Genomic DNA, 21337 nt, shown 5'->3' with positions numbered 1-21337 from the left:
TTGATATTCTATTTTTACTCTTTCCAAATTCCATTATGCTGCATTTCTTAATATTGAATTTTACTTCCCATTTTTGAGTCCAATTCCATATTGTGTCCAGATCTTGTTGCAATGAGTTGCAGTCCTCTTCTGTTTTTACCTTCTTAAGTAATTTTGCATCATCTGCAAAAAAAATTATATAGCACTCCACGCCTTCATTCGTCATTAACGTATACAGCGAACATGATCGGTGCCAGTACTGATCCTTGCGGGACCCCGCTTTTTACTTCTTCCCAGTTGGAGAATTTTTCTCTAATTACAACTCTCATTTTCCTCCCAATCAGAAAGTCTTTCATCCATTCCAATAATTTTCCTCTGATGCCACCTTTTGACTCCATCTTATTTATTAGTTTCCTATGAGGTACCTTATCGAATGCCTTTTGCAGGTCCAGAAAAGCACAGTCTGCCCATCCATCTCTCTCTTCTATTATGTCTACTAATCTTGAGTAAAAGCAAATCAGATTTGTTGTACAGGATCTCCCTTGTCTAAATCCAAATTGATTTGGGTTCAGTATAGATTTTTCTTCCAGGTACTTAGCCCATCTGTTTTTGATCACTCTTTCACAAATTTTTGCTATTGTGCTTGTTAGTGAGACCGGTCTGTAGTTATCACCTCCCTTATAAATTGGTACAATGTTTGCTTTTTTCCACTCCAATGGTACTTTTCCTTCTTTAATTGATGATTTAATTATATCATATATTTTGTCAGTTAATTCTTCCATGCATTCTTTCAGTATCCAGTTTGCTATTCCATCTGGGCCATGTGATTTTGACATCCAGGGTTTTAATTTGATCACTGATTTCTTTTTGTGTTACTTTCTTTCTTTCATTGCTGGGGATAATTCTCTCTCTCTAACTTCACTGTTAGGCGAGTTTTCTATTGTGAATACTGATCTGAAGTGGTTGTTCATTATTTCAGCCATTTCCAGTTCTTCTGTAAATTCTTTTTTATCTTGGCGCAGTTTTTCTATTTCTTGTTTGTTTTTCAGTTTTCCATTTACATATTTGTAAAATAGTTTGGGTTCTTCTTTACATTTGTCTATTATCTTTTTTTCGTAATTTCTCTTTTCATCTCTGCGTATTTTTACATATTCGTTTCTTAGTTTGATGTATGTTTGCCATTTGCTTTGTTTCTTATCTCTTTTCCATTTTTTCCAAGCTTTGTCCCTTTTTTCCTTTGCTTCACTACATCTTTTGTTGTACCAGTTCTTTATGTATGCCTTTTCCATTTTTTGTTATGGTATGAATTTGTCCACTCCTTCATTATAAATTTCTTTTAGTATGTTCCATTTTTCTTCTATCCCTGTATCTTTGTTTTGGAATTTTTCCCAGTTTGCATTGCGAAAGAATGTTTTAAGTTTCTCAAAGTTTGTTTTGTTATACATGGGTCTTCCTATTCTATGTTTAACATTTTTGCTTTGGTCTGGTTGTTCTTTCAATTCCATTTCTATTAGTACATGGTCACTTTTTCCTATCGGAGTTTTGTAAATAATATTATCGATTATCTCAGGTTCTGTTGTAAGTATTAAGTCCAATATTGAGGGTTCTTCATTTCCTCTATATCTAGTATTTTCTCTAATCCACTGGGTCATTGTGTATTCAATGGTCAAGTCAAGGAGTACATTGCCCCAGTGTTTCTCTCCCCCTTTCACTGTCATATCTTCCCAGCATATTTCTTTTGAATTAAAGTCACCCATAATTACTGTATTTCCTCCATCCTTCAGTGTTTCAATTAGTTCTTCCTTTGTATCATCTAGTAACTCAGCATGATCCCTCTCTGACCAGGCTTGTGTCTTAGAAGGTACATATACCACTGCAAATTTTCTTTTCTTCATTTTTTTACCTTCGACTTGTACTATAATTGATTCTACATTATTTTTTCCTTCAGTTATTTTTGTTACAGTTAAATCTTTCTTGGCCAAAATTAGAACTCCTCCGCCCTGTTTGTTCTTTCTATTCTTTGTCCAACAGTTGTATTCGCCTTGTCCCACAGTGTGGGGTGTTAGTATGAACTTTAATTTGGTTTCTACAATTCCCATTATGTCTGGTTTTTCTAATACTAGATAATCATTTAATTCGTTTATTCCTGAGATTATTCCGTCTATATTTGTGTAAGCTATTTTTAGTTTCCTTTCTCCTCCTCCCCTTCTGTCTTCTTTGTTTCCATTTTCTCTATGTACTTTTTCCTCAGCCTCATGTCTATCACTCTCCAAAAAAACTCCTCCTTTTCTTTTTCAGTTCTATTCTCATTCCTTTCATTTGCCTCATTCCTAAGTTCCTTTTCTTTCTCTTTTTCTTCCTCACTCATTTCTTTTTTGATCCATATATTTTTGTACTGTTCACTATTTGCTAGTCTCATTGTTCTAGTTAAAATTTCTTCTACACTTGATTGCGATCTAAGTTTTACTTTTAATGGTCTATATAGCTTATCTTTAGAGTACTTGCCCATTCTATGAGTTTCCTCGATTTCTCTGTCCCAGCCTAACTCATCTGTTTGTAACTCCTTTAGTATTTCTTTGGCAATCTCTTTTTCTTCCTTTTCCCTCTGGTATCTTGGTACATTGTGCTTTTCTTTAATGCCATAGACTACTATACATCTTTTTCTATCCACTGTGTCCCTAACTAGGTTACTTTTCTCTTTAATAACCTGAATTACAGTTTCTTTTGTATTATCTTTTACTTGTTGTTCCATTATTTTCTTTAAAGATATTTCCTGACTTTCCTTCTCAATTTTCCACTGTTTTTTTATTTCCTGTAGGTCGTTCTCCCTAATTTTTTCCTCCACCTTTTCGGTCACTTCTTTCATTTGACTTTTGATTTCTCATTTCAGAACCTCGTTCCTACTATTATCCTCACTTTTCAACCTCTCATTCTCACCCTTAAGCTGTTTTAATTCTTTTTTCAACTCGTATATCTCCCTATTGTTTTCCTCGTTGGCTTTCCTTAGGTTTGATACTTCCTGGTACATTATCTTATATTCGCTTTTAAGTTCTAATAGTTTGTCTACGATATCACTTAGATCTCTACTCCTCATTATGTTCCTGTATCTGGGTTCTCTGTCATTTTCTATTCTTAATAATCCATTTCCTTCCCTTTCAAACCCAGAAAATCTACTTACGTCTAGTCTTTGATATTCTCTTGGTGTTGAAGCGAAGCATGATTTTTTTCTCACTACTCCTAGTGGAGTTTCAATTTTAGTTTCTTCCAGGCTTCTTTTAGTTGCGTCCTTAGATTTAGGGGTTTCCATTTTTAAGAACAATAAAAAAAAAATGAAAAAAGAAAGTAACGGAGATACAAATTCGACCTACATTGTTTCACCACGAATGCACAGCTTACCACTCCGCGTATAAACAAAAAGGCCGCCGCTGATCGTTTGTTGTTTATATTTTTGCTCGTAAGCCAGCGCTCCGAAAATGCGTGTTGCTCCGACCGTGTCCGTGTGTACAACAAAGTACAGGTAAACGTCGACTTACGATGGCATTAGGTTTCGATAGATCCATCGTAAGACGATTTCATCGTAAGTCGATCCCCAATTTGTGTATCACTCTGTTCCGTGGTCACTGTACCTAGCCTACCTGTATATTAACCACCAGAGATACTGAATATAGCCTATTAAACATGTACAGTAGTTTATTTAATTATTTTTATCCTTTTTACCATATTCAAACACTATAATATGTATTTTCAGTACGGCCTTAAATCTCGCGGGCAGCAGCCAATGCCAGCCGTACGACGTGACGTAATAATACTCGCATCATAAAATATAGTCACCGCTTATATCGATCGTTCTCTCTTTCACCCGCGAATTTTGAAAACCACAGAGAATGGGATTCAGGGCACATTTGAGAGAATGTAAAAACACAGGGGCGACTACAATAAATATAATCAAGACGCCGATATAGCAGCGTCGCGAATCCACTTGCTCCTCATGACGCCTACGTGTGCGACACCGTATGGAAGGGGTTAAATATATCATATCGTCGTCGTCGTCGTCATCGTAAAGTCGAACAATCGTAAGTCGCGGCCATCGTAAGTCGACGTTTACCTGTAATTGAATGTAAATGAACGCCCCGAGGGAATGTCACCAAATCGAGCAGATTGAAAACCTTGATTGTATAGTAGTGCTTCAGCTAGCATCTTTGATTTTCAAATGTTACGTTTCGAGGAGTATTTACTCTTATCATCAGATCTTTTAAACACAAAAAGTAATATAAAACACACGGGTTCTTACCTCTAAGCAGGAGATCTGGCAAATGATGATTAAAACACAGTGAACCCAACATACATAGCCTACAGACAGACTGATAAACTGGTTCTTGGTCGTTAAAAATAAAAATAAAATCCTTAAAACTCTTATTTTATATGTAACTGAATATACTGTGTCTAAACAAATGAGAAAACGTTAATAGAACAGCGAGGGACAATTCTGTAACAAAAATATAAGCAAAAGTATCCATGAATCACTTGACAAAAACATGTCTGAAGTAAAACCTTGAAGCCTGAATGAATGATCTACTAGATCATTCATTCAGTGAAAAGTTTCTTTCTACCTAGATCAGATCTAGGTAGAAAGAAACTTTAAACTGATTTACATATGATGGAACATAATATGAGAAAAATGAGAAAATATTAATAGAACAATGAGGAACACTACTACAACAAAAATATGAGAAAAAATTTCCGATGAATCGTTTGGCAAAAATATGTGTCGAACAAAAACTCAAAGCAAAAATTAACTATTTGAGCAGAAATAAACCTGTCAGCACTGAGTTACTCATGATGGCCCATAACCGTTCACAGTTCTCTGTGAGTTTCTGCCACCAACAGTACACACGGACAAGGACATACATGTAGAATATTTAAACGTCAAAAGAAATGTCTGTTGTTCTGATGATTACGAAACTTAAGAATTTTATTGTTTTACAGCCAAAGCACTTAAAACATAGTAAACAACTTCAGACCTTTCACAACGTGGCTAATTACCGATAACTGACACGTAACATTTTTCTCTTTGTCATAATCAAAATGTTTTTGGACTGCCAGAAATGGCCTGGATTTTTTTGTGGCCCTAAGGCATGTGCATAGTTTGCCTTATGGTTAACCCCTTCCATACGGTGCCGCACACGTAGGCGTCATGAGGAGCAAGTGGATTCGCGACGCTGCCATATCGACGTCTTGATTATATTTATTGTAGTCGCCCCTGTGTTTTTACATTCTCCCAAATGCGCCCTGAATCCCATTCTCTGTGGTTTTCAAAATTCGCGGGTGAAAGAGAGAACGATCGATATAAGCAGTGACTATATTTTATGATGCGAGTATTATTACGACACGTCATACGGCTGGCATTGGCTGCTGCCCGCGAGATTTAAGTCCCGTACTGAAGTGGTTAATCCACCACTGATTAAGGGAGAGTGAGTGGAGGAAATGGATAGTTTTAGATACTTGGGTGCAAATGTGGCAGGAAAAGGTGGAGGTAGAATGTAGATTGAGAGAAGCGAGTAAATGCCTTGGTGGATTAAAGAGTGTAATGAGGAATAGACATTTGGGAATGGATGCTAAGAGGAGACTGTATGAAGGAGTGATTGTGCCAACAGCACTGTATGGGGCAGAAACATGGAACATAAGAGAGGAAGAGAGAAGAAGTTTGAGATGAGGTGTCTGAGAAGTATAATGGGGGTTACTAGGCTAGATAGAGTGAGAAATGAGGAGGTGAGGAGGAGAACAGGGGTGGAAAGGGAGTTGGGAGATAGGGTTGATGAAAGAGTATTAGGATGGTTTGGACACATGGAAAGAATGAGTGAAGAAAGACTAGTAAAAGAGGTATGGAAGGCAGATGTGGAGGGAGTGAACAAGAGGGGGCAACCTAGGATGAGATGGATGGATGGGGTGAAAGGGGCTCTGGGGAAGAGGGGAATGTCTGTTAAGGAAGGATGGGAGAGGACAGAAGACAGGGGTGAATGGAGAATGGTTATATATGGATGATGATGTGATGCATGAGGTGGAATAGGCAGGGGGATGGGGGGTGAGGTAGTATGTGTGAGAAAAATTTGACGCAGCCCAAAGGGATTTCTCCCAGTCTTCTTTTCTGCATGAGGAGAAGGAGAGGGGGGGTTGCCAATTTAATGAAGTGGCCTTGCCGTGGATGTGCTGTGTCTTGTGACACTGCCTCTGACCCAGGGCAGTGGACAAGATGCAGGGATGACCCGTCATCCAGGTGCCAAGATAAGAGAGAGGGTGGAGGGGAGGGGAGTGTATTTAGGGATGGAATAGTTGGGAATGGTTTTTCTGCCTTTTTCTTTTTGACTACCTCCCTTGTAAGGGGGGAAAAGCCTTTGGTATATGTATGTACAAGGGAAGTAGCCACTCCCACCAATCTTATCCCCACTTATTCCATTCCCATTCACCATTCCTCCCTCCCACTTTTCTTGGCTCCTGGATGACAAGTCATCCCTGCATCTCACCCATTGACCTGGGTCAGAAGCAGTGCAGTTAGACACAGCACATCTGCAGCAAACCCCTTTCTTTTAATTGGTGGCCCCCTCTCCATCCCCTCATGCAGTAACATTGAAGATGGGGAGAAATCCCTTCAGGCTGCATCAAAATATCATTCACTCCCTAAACTCCCCCCATTTCTCACCCACTCCCATGCATCAAAGTGTCATCCATACATAGCCATTCTCCACTCACCCCATCTTCTGCCTTCTCCCATCCTCAGCAGAAATCCCCTATTACTCGGTGCCCCTTTTACCCTATCCATTCATCTCATCCTCAGTTGTCCCCTCACATTCACTTTATCCACCTCTGTCTTCCATGCTTCTTTTACCAATGTTTCTTCATTCATCCTTTCCATGTGTCCAAACCATCCCAATACTCTTTTATCAATTGTGTCTCCCATCATTTCCACCCCTGCTCTCCTCCTCACCTTGTTTCTCACTCAATCCAAGCTTGTAACTCCTACCATACTTCTCAGATATTTCATCTCAAACATGTTTAAACTCTTTCATATGTTCCACATGTACCACACCTGTTGGTGGTACTTATGAAATATGTGAGGGGTGTGTGGTGCTTAGGGTTCTGGCATAGAATCTTGTTCCTGTTATTTTCATGTGGTGTTTTATGGGGGTGGAAAGGGAGTTGGGGGATAGGGTTGATGAAAGAGTATTAGGATGGTTTGGACACATGGAAAGAATGAGTGAAGAAAGATTAATAAAAGAAGTGTGGAAGGCAGAGGTGGAGGGAGTGAATATGAGGGGTGACCAAGGATGAGATGGATGGATGGGGTAAAAGAGGCATTGGGATAGAGGGGAATGTTTGTTGAGGAAGGATGGGAGAGGACAGAAGATAGGGGTGAGTGGAGAATGGTTGTGTATGAATGATGCTGTGTTGCATGGAAGGGAGTGGGTAGGGGATGGGGTGATGAGGGAGTATGTATGAATCATATTTTGATGCAGCCCGAAGGGATTTCTCCCCGTCTTCTCTTTTTCTGCTTGAGGGGATGGAAAGGCAGGGTTGCCAAGTAAATGAAGTGGCCTTGCTGTGGATGTGTTGTGTCATGCTACATTGCCTCTGACCCAGGGCAGTGGGAGAGATGCAGGGATGACTTGTCATTCAGGAGCGAAGGAAAGAGGGAGGGAGGTATGGTGAATGGAAGTGAAGTATGTGGGGATGAAATGGGTGGGAGTGGATTTATGCCTTTGACTTTGGTTACCTCCCTTGGGGGAAAAAACATAGGTGTATTTATATGCATGTTCAATGGGGAGGATTTTGGTTTCTGTATGCTATTATTGCAGTATATCCACAAAAATGTATTTACACTCAAATCACTTAACAAGCTCTTCAAGGAAGACCACAAAATTAAATTCTTTCTCCCTCATGAATTAAGAACTAATCTGGCATACTTTTGTTCAGGACACCACCCAACATTGTAACAGTACCAACATAGAACTGGCCATAGATTCAAACTGCCCTAAATACAACCACCACACAGAAGACACAGAGGACCTCAGTCTACAGTTCCCCACATTAACAATCCCTAGACATCAAAACAATATTTCTTGCCTGAGGCCATGATTCTTCTGCAAGAGAGACCAGGGGTAATGGACTGACAGAGGGTGTGAACATCTGTTGTTCCATTACTTTTATCATCCTGAACACCTTGTATAGTAGAATTAATGTGATTGATAGTCATGCAGACAACTTATTCAAATTTATATTAATTTATTTATTTATTTTTTCCCAAACAGTTGGAGATGGTTCAGAATCCTGGAGAGACTGTATTTGTACCTGGTGGCTGGTGGCATGTGGTAATCAATCTTGATGAAACCATAGCAATCACACAGAATTTCTGCTCCAAGACCAATTTCCCCATAGTATGGCATAAGACTGTAAGGGGACGACCCAAATTGTCAAAGAAGTGGCTTCGTATCCTTAGGGTAAGTATACATCCATCAAAGTTGACTAAATACCCCATCTTTTCCCAAACCACCTTCACTCCCAATCAGTATATCTTAACTCTCCATTTTCTTTACTTCCCCTTTCCTTTAAACCTCACTGTCATCTCCCATCTCCCCTCCAATTCTATCTTGTCTTCCTGTATGACCAACTTTTGCAACTCCTAGACCTCACATTTTTCCAAACTCTCCCCATACCCCCCTCTATCTCACTCTCTCTCACAATGGGTTGGAATGATAAAACATGCCAATAGAGGACCTCTTCATCTATTTCCTTCCCTGACACAAGCTCTTCTACTCGCATGAAAAGTTTTGACCACCTTTAACAGCTTTCCCCCTATCACAAATATCTGCAGTACATCCCTTAATGCCTTCCAGTTAATGTCATATGCTTTCTCTAGATCTACAAAAGCCCAGAAGACATCATCATCTTTTGCCAAAAGCCTTCGAGCATATCTGTCTTACCACAACATTTTTATCCATACACCCTCTACCTTTCCTAAACACACAGTTCCTCACCAATCCCTCTGTCCTCAATCCTCTGAATTTCACCCTCCCACATGACTTTCCAACTACTCTCAGCAAAGTGATCCCTCCAAAATTACTACATTTACATATATCCCCTTTTCCTTTGTAAAGCTGAATTATATAAGCACTCCTCCAGTCCTCAGCACAGTCCTCTCCCATAGGCACACATTAAATGAAATCATTAGCCAATCCACTAATCTTTCCTCCTTTGGTAAGACATTCCACATGACAACCATCCAACCCAGGTGCCTCACCAGCTTTCATTATTTTCAGTGCTTTGCTTTACATCTTTCCTATAACTGTCATTTTCCTAGCTCCCACTACCACAATACATCCATTCCTAACTTCCACTTTCAACAATTCTCTAAAATTATCTACCCATCTTCCCCATACCACCTTCACTTGCATTAACGTCCATCTGCACCCTTTACCTTTCCCTCTCTGATTCACCTCTGCACTCTCTCCTCTTCCTTCAGTCTATTTATTATATATATATTATATATATGAGGGGACGGAGAAGGGGGGTCACCGAATTTATGAAGCAGCCTTGCTGTGGATGTGCTGTGTCTTGCAACACTGCTTCTGACCCAGGGCAGTGGACAGGATGCAGGGATGACCCGTCATCCAGGAGGGTGGAGGGGAGTGGAATATATGGGAGGTGGAATGGGTGGGAGGGGTTTCTATGCCTTTTTCTTTTGGCTACCCCCTATATATATATATATATATATATATATATATATATATATATATATATATATATATATATATATATATATATATATATATATATATATATATATATATATATATATATATATATATATATATATATATATATATATATATATGTATATATATATATATATCATTTGACCCAGGGCAGTGGACAGGATGCAGGGATGACCCGTCATCCAGGAGGTGCCAAGATAAGAGGGAGGGTGGAGGGGAGTGGAATATATGGGAGGTGGAATGGGTGGGAGGGGTTTCTATGCCTTTTTCTTTTTGGCTACCCCCTATATATGTTATATATATATATATCATACCCTATTCAATATATGCCCTCCTCTTTTGCTTTCAGTACACATCTCCATCATTTTTGCTTTTATTTTTTCCACACCAATGATGTCTGTTCAAAAAGTATCCGACCTTAATTTTCCATGTGTTAAGAAATTAAGCTAGAGAGCGTACTTTAGTGCATGTATGTAAGCAACCCTAATGCACATGCATGAATGTTTTCCTGCCTGCAGAAGCCGTCAGTTGATGACAGACTGCCGATGAGTATAATTGAGCACCATTGGATTTTCGTTTTTGACAAAATGATGGAAAAACTTCAACAATGGTACTGCATCAAAGTTTATGTAAAGCTTGGCAATTCTCAAGTGGGAGGAATCATTGGCCACCACATAGATAAAGGAGTGGTATAACTGCTTCAAAGATAGCTGCACAGCAGTGGAGAGTGAAACATGCCCTGGTAGGCCCTCAACATCCCAAAATGAGATTGTCACAATCAGAGAACTTACAGATGAGGTGGATGTCAGCATTGGATCTCTTCATTCCATTATGAAGGAGGATTTGGGCTTCAGGAGAATTTTAGCAAAGTTTGTACCAAAGCTACTAATGTTTGAGCAGAAGTAACTCCGTTTGCAGATGGCTCTGGACATGCTGGAGACTTCGAACAGTGATCACTCGTGATGAGTCCTGGGTTTATGGGTACAACCCAGAAATCAGGTTGCAGTCATCTTAATGGAAGCATCCAATATCCCTGAGGCCAAAAAAAAGCAAGGCAGGTCTGCAGAAATGTCAGTCTTTTTGAGTCCAGTGGTGTGGTTCATCATGAGTACACACCACATGGCAAAATCATCAAGGAGTGCTACCAAGAGGATCTGCATCACTTTTGTGATACTGTGCAATGCAGATGGACCTGTGGGCAGCAGGCAATTGGCATTTCCATCATGATAATGCACCCACCCATTCTTCATATTTGGTACAGAGTTTCCTGGCCAAACACAACACACCTGTGCTTTGTTAGGCCCCCTACTCTTCCAAAATGGTCTCATGTGACATCTGGCTTTCCCGCACTCTGAAAATGCTCCTGAAAGGGAAATTGACTAGATTTCAAACCAGAGAAATCATGCTGGATGTGATGGACCAGCTGTGCACCATCCCAGAAGAGGCATTCCAGTGCTGCTTGCAACAGTGGCAAGACCATTGGGAAAAATGTGTAGGTGCCCAAGGGGACTACTTTGAAGGAAATTAACCCCTTCCATACGGTGCCGCCTACATAGGCGGCATGAGGAGCAAGTGGATACGCGAGGCTGCCATATCGGCATCTTGATTACATTTATTGTAGTTGCCCCTGCATAATGACATACTCTCTAAACTGTCTTCATCACATTTTCTATGGTTATCAAAATTCACGGGTGAAAGAGAGAACGATCAATATAAGCGGTGACTATTTTTTATGATGCGAGTATTATGACGAAACATCGTACGTCTGGCACCTAATGCTCCCCCGCGAGATTTTGGCCCGTAGTGAAGTGGTTAAGGTAAGTTTGCTGTATGTGGATACAAATACTTTTCATGAACAAAGGTTGGATACTTTTTGAACAGACCTCGTACTTCCCACAATTCCATTTACTGGCTCATCTTGAACTCTAACATTTAAATTCCCCAATGCAACTACATTTACTTTACTTCTAAAACTCGTCACACACCCATCATAATAGCCTAGGCATGTGGCATTCCAGGGCTATTGCCATGAATTGCAACCTGGCAAAACATAGTAAGGCTAACTAGGATTGCTTATACAGTAAGATTCATCTATATACAAGGGACAGAGTGCACTTGTCACCCAAAGGATTTTGGCTCCTTGCTGAATCCCTTGAGCGAGAAGTAGGCATCCTGCAGGGTTTTTTCGTGTAGATTACATGGGAGTCGGGGTGAGTGAGTATCGGAACATAGTTTAGGCAATAGAAATGGCTCAGAAAGGGACTGTGAAAAGAATCACGTAATCAGGTGGAGGGAGGATGACCTAAAGGTTTACTATATAAACAACAGAAGCGTAATAGATAAAATTAATTTGGTGTGAGGTAAAGCATGCGTAGATAAATTTTATATCATAGCTCTTACTGAATCCTGGATCAATATGGCTGATAGGCATTTCCTTCCAGAAATTGAGACAGAAGGATACAAGTTTTTTCACAAGGACAGGGTTGGCAGGAGTTGGGGAGGAGTAGCATTTTTCATTAGAAATACAATGAACTGTATTACCAGCAATTCAGTGAAGCCAGAGGATAGTACAAAACCTATTGAGTTGGAGATTATAGGCAAGAATAACTTATTATTGGCATCCTATATAGACCTAACTTCAGCATTGAGCAGACTGATCCCCTAGTTCATGAAATTCACAGGGCATCCCAGTATAGAAATGTTGTGGTCATGGGAGATTTTAATTATAGAAACATTGACAGGGAAATTTTAGTTGGAGATCAGGAATTGCAAAATTTCTTAGATGTGGTGGAGGATAATTTCCTAAAACAAGTGATTGCCAATCCTATGAGGGGAGAAAATATTCTGGATTTACTTCTCACTAATAATGAGCACCTAACGAGTAATGTAAAAGTAGGAGATAGTCTAGGCTCTAATGATCATCAAGAAGTAAGATTTAATATTAATTGGGAAGAATTAAATAGTATGAATAATGTTCTAGTACCAGACTTCAGGAGAATTAATTTTGATAAGATGAGAGAGTATATAAGAAATTTGATCACTTGTAAGCACGAGGTCATCCAACTGGTCAGTGATTTGGATGAAATGTACAGTAACTTAACAGCTTTATATCTAAATGCACAAAATAAATCAATTCCTCTCACGTCAATATGGAAGAATAGTAATACTCCCAAATGGATGACAGACAGGCTGAAATATGAGATCAGAATGAAAAGAGGACTTTACGTAAGAATAAAACACAGGGAAAATCACCTTAGATCCAACGATATGGCAAGACTGGTTAAAAAGAATACATGTACAGTGAAACATAACTATGAAATTAAGGTTCCCAGAAAAGTAAGATCAACCCCAAGGGTTTCTTTCATCTCTACAGGAAAAAAAATAAGGAAAGGATAGGCCCAATTGAAAATGACAAAAATGTCATGATAAAATTGGAGGAAAAATTAATGAGGAGTTTAACAAATATATTCTGTCTGTGTTTACTAAGGAGAGGTTGGATAAAGTACCTGACTGATCCTATTTACAGTGGTGATGAAGAAAGTAGACTATCAAATATCAGCATTAGTAAGGTAGAAGTAATCAAAACAGATTGAAAGGCTCAAAGCTACAAAATCCCTGGGTCCAGACAAAATTTTTCTGAGAGTACTTAAAGAGCAAATTTGAAATTGCAACCAGTTAATGGAAATGTTTAACAATCTTTGCTTGGGGGCAGGCAAAGATTGTTCCTGTTTTCAAATAGGTAGGTAAATCTATATGCAACTACAGACCAGTTAGTCTGACATCAGTTATAAGTAAGATGCTTGAATCAATAATAGTTATAGACTCTGAGATCACATTGAGACATAATTTGATTTGTGACTCTTAGCGTGATTTCTCCAAGGGTAAGTCATGTGTAACTAATCTTTTATCCTTTTACACTAAAGTATATAAAGTGTCAGATAATGATAGTTACAATGTTATTTAACTTGACTTAAGCAAAGCATTCGACAAAGTGTCCCACTAGAGCCTACTAAATAAAATCAAAGCCCATGGCATAGGAGTAAAAGTGTTAGAATGGATTAGAGCTTGGATCAATGACAGAAAACAGCTGGTTACCATAAATGGTATTAAATCCAAATGGGAGAGTGTTTCTAGTCGAGTTCCCTGGGGCTCAATTTTGGGTCCCTTATTGTTCATTATGTATAGAAACAACTTGGACAATGGGATTAAAAGTGATGTTAGTAACTTTGCAGACGGCACTAAAATAGGACACCTAATTAGGTCAGGAGAGGACACTGAGATTCTGCAGGATGATCTTAAGAAATTGTACACATAATCGGTGAAATGGCAAATGGCTTCAATATCTCAAAGTGCAGTGTGTTAAACGTAGGGCTACACAACCCCAAAAATAAATATAGCTTAGATAACATGTTTTTAGTTTTAGTGACTAACAGAGCACTAGGTTTCATTGCTAGGACGTTTATGAATAGAAGTGCAGAGGTAATTATCAAACTCTAGTGTTAGTTACACCTATCCTTAACTATGTGGTACAGTTTTGGTCTCAGTCTTATAGAATGGATATCAATTCACTAGAATCAGTACAGAGGAGAATGACCAAAATGATACAGGAGCTCAGAAAGTTACCCTATGAAGAGAGGCTTAGGCACCTTAACTTACACTCTCTGGAAAGACACAGGGTGTGGGATGATCTTATAGAGGTATTCAAGTTGATCAAAGATTTTAACAAGGGTGGTGCAAACAAGGTCATCATATTAAGACAACAGGGCAGGACTTGCAGTAAGGGATTTAAATTGGTCAAATTTAGATTTAAGAAGGAAATAGGAAAGAATTGGTTTACTAATAGGGTGGTCAATAAATGGAATAGACTTAGTAACCATGTAGTAAGTGCTGACACTGTTGATTGTTTTAAGAAACAGACAACTTTATGGATGGGGATAACAAGTGGTAATAGACATGGAACTGCCTAGTATAAGCCTTATGGTCTCTTGCAGTCTCCTTCATTCTTATGTGCTTATGTAAAATATTCCAGGATACTTCTTTCAATCTTTCAATTTCTTCAGTACCTGGGACGTACACAAACATTCTTACTTAAACTAGTCTCATTTTTGCCCACCTTATCTTTAATGACACTATTCCTCCCTTGCCATCTTACCACTCCCAAAACCCTACCACAACTAATTTCAAACTCCATTTTCCCTTTCAGTGTAATTTCACTCATTGCTAATGTACCAGGAGGTGCCAAGATGGGAAGGATGGTGGAGGGGAGTGGAATATATAGGAAATGGAATGGGTGGGAGTGGTTTCTAGGCCTTTTTCTTTTTGGCTACCCCCCGTGTAGGGGGAAAAAGCTTTTGGTATATGTATGTATGTATGCTAATGTATCAATCTTTTATCTTGCAAGCTTTGTACCAATCTCTTTCCTGTCACTCATCAGACATTCAGTGACCCAGTTGCTAGGGTTCTGGTTGGAATCATCATCTAAGACTCTTGACTAATCGCACAAGAAAACAGAGTAGGATTTGTAGTGCCATCACTCCATCTTCATTTAATTGTTGTCTATAAAATGTATGGGAACAGTGGCAGTATTGTTCTCCCATCCTACACCATCATCAGAAGTATAGGGAAAGGAAGTGGTATGAGAGATAATCAGAGAGATGCCAAAGCAAAAAGACAGCAGTAGCAAATAAAAAAGAAATGATGATAATAAATAGATAAAAAAAAAAAGTGGGAAACTCGTTCCTCTATTAGTAGATATTTTTCTCTAACATGGTGAATGTTGTGTAGCTCTGATCTACAGGGTGGGGCGCGGAAACTTCCCGATTTGGGGATTGAATTATGAATTGTTTGCACTTCACAATTCTTTATTCTTCTTTTATGTCTGTCACACAACATGGGAGATTTACTTTTACACAGTTCTAAAAACAATATCTTTTAAATGTCCACCTCCATTGTCAATACACTGATTCAGACGATTTCGGAAGCTTTGGTCTACTCTCTCTAGCATGGTGAGCGGTATATTGGCTATTTGAGTGCGGATGGCATTCTGTAGGTCTTCCAGGGTCTGTGGACGGTCGTTATAAACCATGGATTTGTGATAACCCCACAGGAAATAATCATAGGGGCCTAAATCAGGCGAGCGCGCTGATTTCCCTGAGAGGCGATTTAAACTGGCCAGCGCGCTCGCCTGATTTAGCCCCCTGTGATTATTTCCTGTGGGATTATCTCAAATCCCTGGTTTATAATGACCGTCCACAGACCCTGGAAGACCTACAGAATGCCATCCGCACTCAAATAGCCAATATACTGCTCACCATGCTAGAGAGAGTAGACCAAAGCTTCCGAAATCGTCTGAATCAGTGTATTGACAATGGAGGTGGACATTTAAAAGATATTGTTTTTAGAACTGTGTATAAGTAAATCTCCCATGTGTGACAGACATAAAAGTAGAATAAAGAATTGTGAAGTGTAAACACTTTATAATTCAATCCCCAAATCGGGAAGTTTCCGCACCCCACCCTGTACAAGTACATACATATACCAAGGACTTTTCCCTCCTTACAAAGAAGGTAGCCAAAGTCAAAGGCATAAAGCCACACCCACCCATTTCATTCCCACATACTCCACTCCCATTCACCACCACTCCCTCTTTTCTTGGCTCCTACATGACTGGTCATCATTGCATCTCCCCCATTGCCCTGGGTCAGAAGCAATGTAGCAAGACACAGCACATCCACAGCAAGGTTGCTTCATTTTATTGGCAACCCCCTCTCCATCCCCTCATGCAGAAAAAGAGAAGACTGGTAAAAATCCCTTTAGGTTGCATCAAAGTGTCATTCACACATACTCCCTCACCCCCACAACCCACCCAGTCCCATGCATCACACCATTATTCATGCACAACCATTCTCCACTCATCCCTATCTTCTGTCTTCTCCCTCAACAGACATTCCCCTCTTCCCCAATACCCCTTTTACCTTATCTATCCATCTCATCCTTGGTTGCCCCCTCATGTTCACTCCTTCCACACCTCTTTTACTAATCTTTCTTCACTTGTTCTTTCCATGTGTCCAAACCATCCCAATACTCTTTCATCAACCCTATCTCCCAACTCCTTTTCCACCCCGCTTTCCTCCTCACCTCCTTGTTTCTCACTCTATCCAGCTTAGTAGCCTCTATCATAATTCTCAGACATTTTATCTCAAATACATTTAAACTCCTCTATTCTTATGTTCCATGTTTCTCTCCCATACAGTGCTGTTGGCACAACCACCCCTTCATATGATCTGTTAGCATCCATTCCCTGATGTCTGTTTTTCATTACATTTTTTAATCACCCAAGGCATTTACTTGCTTCTTTGAATCTACATTCTACCTCCATGTTTCACTCCCTTTCCCACCACATTTGCACCCAAGTATCTAAAGCTATCAACTTTGTCCAGTCGCCTTTAATACTCACTTCCAATTTGCTGCCATCCTTTCCCCTTGTACATCTCATCACCTTACTTTTACCCACATTTATATTCAACTTCCTTCTTTTCCACCCCTTCCCAAACTCCATCACTACCTTAATCCCTCCCCTGATCCTGCTACAATTGCAGTGTCATCAGCAAACAATCTTCCATTTTTCTCCATTTTCTTTAACTATCTCCAATCCCTGGCCAATTACCCATGTGTTTACCTCTTGCACCACCCCATCCATGTATAAATTGAAGAACCAAGGCGACATAACACATCCTAGACAGTCCTACCCTTACCTCAAACCACTTACTCTCTCCATTTCTAATTCTAACACAGACTTTACTACTCTCGTAAAAAATCTTGACTGCTCTTAACAGTTGTCCTCCTATCCCTTATATCTGCAATACCTCCCACACTGCTTTCCTGTCTATCCAGTCATAAGCCTTTTCCAAATCCATGAACACCCAAAAAACATTTTTACCTTTTCCTAAAGCTTCCTCACATATCTGCCTTACCACAAAAATATGATCCATGGAACTCCTACCAGTCCTAAACCCACACTGTTCCTCACCAGTTACTCCTTCTGTTCTTCTCCAAATCCTTTCAATCAAAATGCTCCCATAAGCCTTCCCAACTACACTCAACAAACTGATCCCTCTGAAGCTATTACACTCACTTGTCCCCTTTTCCATTGTAAAGCAGAACTATACAGGCACTCCTCCAGTCCTTCAGTACTCTACCCTCTCTTAAATATACATTAAACAACCTTAGCAGCCAGTCCACTGTCACTATACCTCCCTTTTTAAGACACTGCGTGACACCCAACCCAGATGCCTTACCTGGTCTCATCATTTTAACCACTTCAGTACAAGTCAAATTCTCACATGCAGCATCAACTGCCATATGAACAATGCATCACACTACTCTCATTATAAAATATAAAGTCACTGCTGTATTACTCGTTCTCTTGTACTCTGAGTAATAATAAACACAGAAAATGTGATCAAACCAGTTCACAGAATCTGGGGATAACACACAACTAAAAATATATAATCAAGACGCCGATGCCAGCATCCTTGTGTACCTACTCATGCCTCATGACGTCTATGTAGGCTTGTACTGAAGTGGTTAATAACTATGTTCACTTCATCTTTCCTTATTTCTTCATTTTCCTCATTCATCACTGTCATTTTTGTAGCACTTTATATATATTAAACTTCCTTCTTTTGTACACCTTCCCAAACTCTGTCACTAACTTCCTTAATCCCTCCTCTGATCCTGCTACAAGCACAGCGTCATGAGCAAAGAACAGCTGGCTCAACTTCCATTTTACTCCATTTTCTTTGACTATCTCCAATCCCTGGCCCATTACCCTTATGTTCCCTCTTGCATAAATTGAACAGCAAAGGTGACATAACACATCCTAGACATCCTAGACAAAGTCCTACATTTACCTCAAACCACTCTCTCTATTTCTAAGTCTAACATAGGCTCTACTATTCTCATAAAAACTCTTGACTGCTCTTAATAGTATTCCTCCTATCCCATATATCTGTAATACTTCCCACACTGCCTTCCTGTCTACCCAGCCATAAACCTTTTCTAAATCCATGAAGGCCCAAAAAAAACATTCTTGCTTTTTCCTAAAGCTTTCTCACATATCTGCCTTACCACAAAAATATGATCCACGCAACTCCTACCAGTCCTAAATCCATACTGTTCCTCACCAATTACTCTCTCTGTTCCTCTCCGAATCCTCAGAATCAAAACCCTCCCATAAGTCTTCCCAACTACACTCAACAAACCGATCCCCCTGAAACTACGACACTCACACTTGTCCCCTTTTCCCTTGTAAAGCGGAATATACAGACACTCCTCCAATACTTTACCCTCGCTTAAACAAACATTAAACCTCACCAGCTAGTCTACCATCACAGTACCTCCTTTTTTTTCAGACACTTTACCTGACACTCATCCAACCCAGGTGCAATACCTGTTCTCATCATTTAATTAACTGCTTTCACCGCATCTTTCTTTATTTCTCCTCCATTTTCCTAATTCATAACTCATTTTCTTAGTCCTTCCCACTGCATACCTTTCCCTCCCTATCCTTCACATTTAGCAACTCCCTAAAATACTTTGCCCATCTTCCTCTTACTGCTGTCTCTTCCATTATCTTCTCTCCATCTGTACCTTTTACCTTTTTTCTCTACTTGATTCGCCTCCTCTTCCTCTCTTAATTTCCTTCTAAAATAACTTATTACTTTCAAAATTTTGTCATATTTTTTACCCCATTTCACATCTGCTCTCCTCTTTGCCTCCTTTATCTTATGCATTACTTCTCTTTTCTTTTTACCTCTCATGATTCTCTCATTCTATTTTGTAACAAATCTGAATGCTCTTTTCTTCTCTTCTACAACTTTCAACTGCACCCCAAAAATGTCCCAAAATTACTGATTGCATTTGACTAGTCATTACCTCAGTATGGACACACACACACACATATGTATGTATATATATATATATATATATTTGCAGAAACTACCATATATATTTGCAGAAACCACCAGGAAATTGAAAAAAATGGATACCAAAATTTTTTGTCTAAGACATTTTTAAAGGTACATAAAAGCAATACAAAAAGAAACAATATATACATGAGAAGACAGGATATTTGGAAAGGTCCCATGTTACAAATGACCACATGCAATCTTGTCAATAATAAAATTTTCCAGTTTAAATAAACCCAAACTCAAGTTCATATTTTCAAAATTTCTTTTTATGTAACAAGATTCAATAATATTTCTTTCTACAATATTATTACAAGAAGTAATTACTTTTGAGTTTCCCCAGTCAATATTATGTCAATAATAATCCACTTGACAATTGCCCTGTTCTAATACTATATTTGTGTTGCCTTTGCCTGTTTGGCCTATGTAAATAAAATCACAATTTTTACATGGTATGCTATAAATACAAACTTTTTTTCCTCTTGGCAAATTTCTAATTAACAATATTCACCGATGTGGAAGATATTTTAAATTTGAAGTTTATGAAAGATGATATAGACAAATGCAAGGATCAACCTAAACTCTTTTACAGATATATAAATGAAAAACTAAAGGATAAACATGAAATAGTAAAATTGCGTGAAGGAGATAAAGAATATATAGATGACACAGAAATGGCAGAAGTTATGATCAGACATTTCAGGTCTGTTTTTACAATTGAGAGCTCACAATTTTGGGAAGATGGACAACAAGAAAGATCACCCAAAATGAAAGAAATAAAGGTAACACAAAAAGAAATAAGAGACCAAATAAAAAACCTAGATGTCAGGAAATCGCATGGACCGGATGGAATTGCAAATTGGATACTGAAAGAGTGTATAGACGAACTGACAGACAAATTATACAAGATAATAGACTTCTCACTCAAAGAAGGAAAGGTACCGCAAGATTGGAAAGATGCAAACATAGTACCAATATATAAAGGAGGAAATAAAGAAGATCCTACAAACTTCAGACCGGTATCCCTTACAAGCACAGTAGCAAAAATATGCAAAAAAGTCATCAAAAACAAATGGACCAAACACTTGGAAGGAAATAAAATAGTGAACCCTAAACAATTTGGCTTTAGAAGTGGAAGATCATGAACCACAAACTTAATATGCTTTTACTCGAGATTAATTGAGATAATACAAGAAAGATATGGCTTGGCAGATGGCACCTTCTTGGACTTGCAGAAGGCATTTGACAAAGTACCACATAAAAAATTAATAAGAAAAATTTAAATAATAGGAATACAAGGTAAGCTACTGGAATGGATGAAGGATTTCTTAATTGGGAGAAAAATTAGAGTGGTACTTAGAGACAAAAATTTGAACTGGGAAGATGTAAAAAGTGGCATCTTATAAGGCTCTGTATTGGCTCCTGTAATGTTTGCCAAATATATATAAATGATATGGATGAGGGAGTAAATTGTTATACATACATACATATACCAAGGCTTTTTCCCCCTTACAAGGGAGGTAGCCAAAAAGGAAAAGGCATTCCCACCCATTCCATCCCTGAATACACTCTACACCCCTCCACCCTCAGTCTTATCTTAGCACCTCCTGGATGACAGGTCAT

General features: G+C 39.0%; 1 protein-coding gene across 1 annotated transcript in view; it reads left to right on the top strand.

Annotated features, from left to right (window-relative positions):
- JMJD6 (Bifunctional arginine demethylase and lysyl-hydroxylase PSR) overlaps positions 1–21337 on the top strand; it is a 123298-nt gene that overhangs the window by 95241 nt on the left and 6720 nt on the right. The window contains exon 6 of the mRNA XM_076198860.1: positions 8283–8471. Coding sequence (XP_076054975.1) covers positions 8283–8471 — 189 coding nt within the window. The remainder of the gene's footprint in view (positions 1–8282; positions 8472–21337) is intronic.

This window comes from Oratosquilla oratoria, chromosome 15 (genome assembly GCF_046742065.1).
Source record: "Oratosquilla oratoria isolate Oo_2021 chromosome 15, ASM4674206v1, whole genome shotgun sequence".
NCBI lineage: Eukaryota > Metazoa > Arthropoda > Malacostraca > Stomatopoda > Squillidae > Oratosquilla > Oratosquilla oratoria.
Note: the sequence above shows the minus strand (reverse complement) of the source record. Positions and strands in the feature narration are given on the sequence as shown.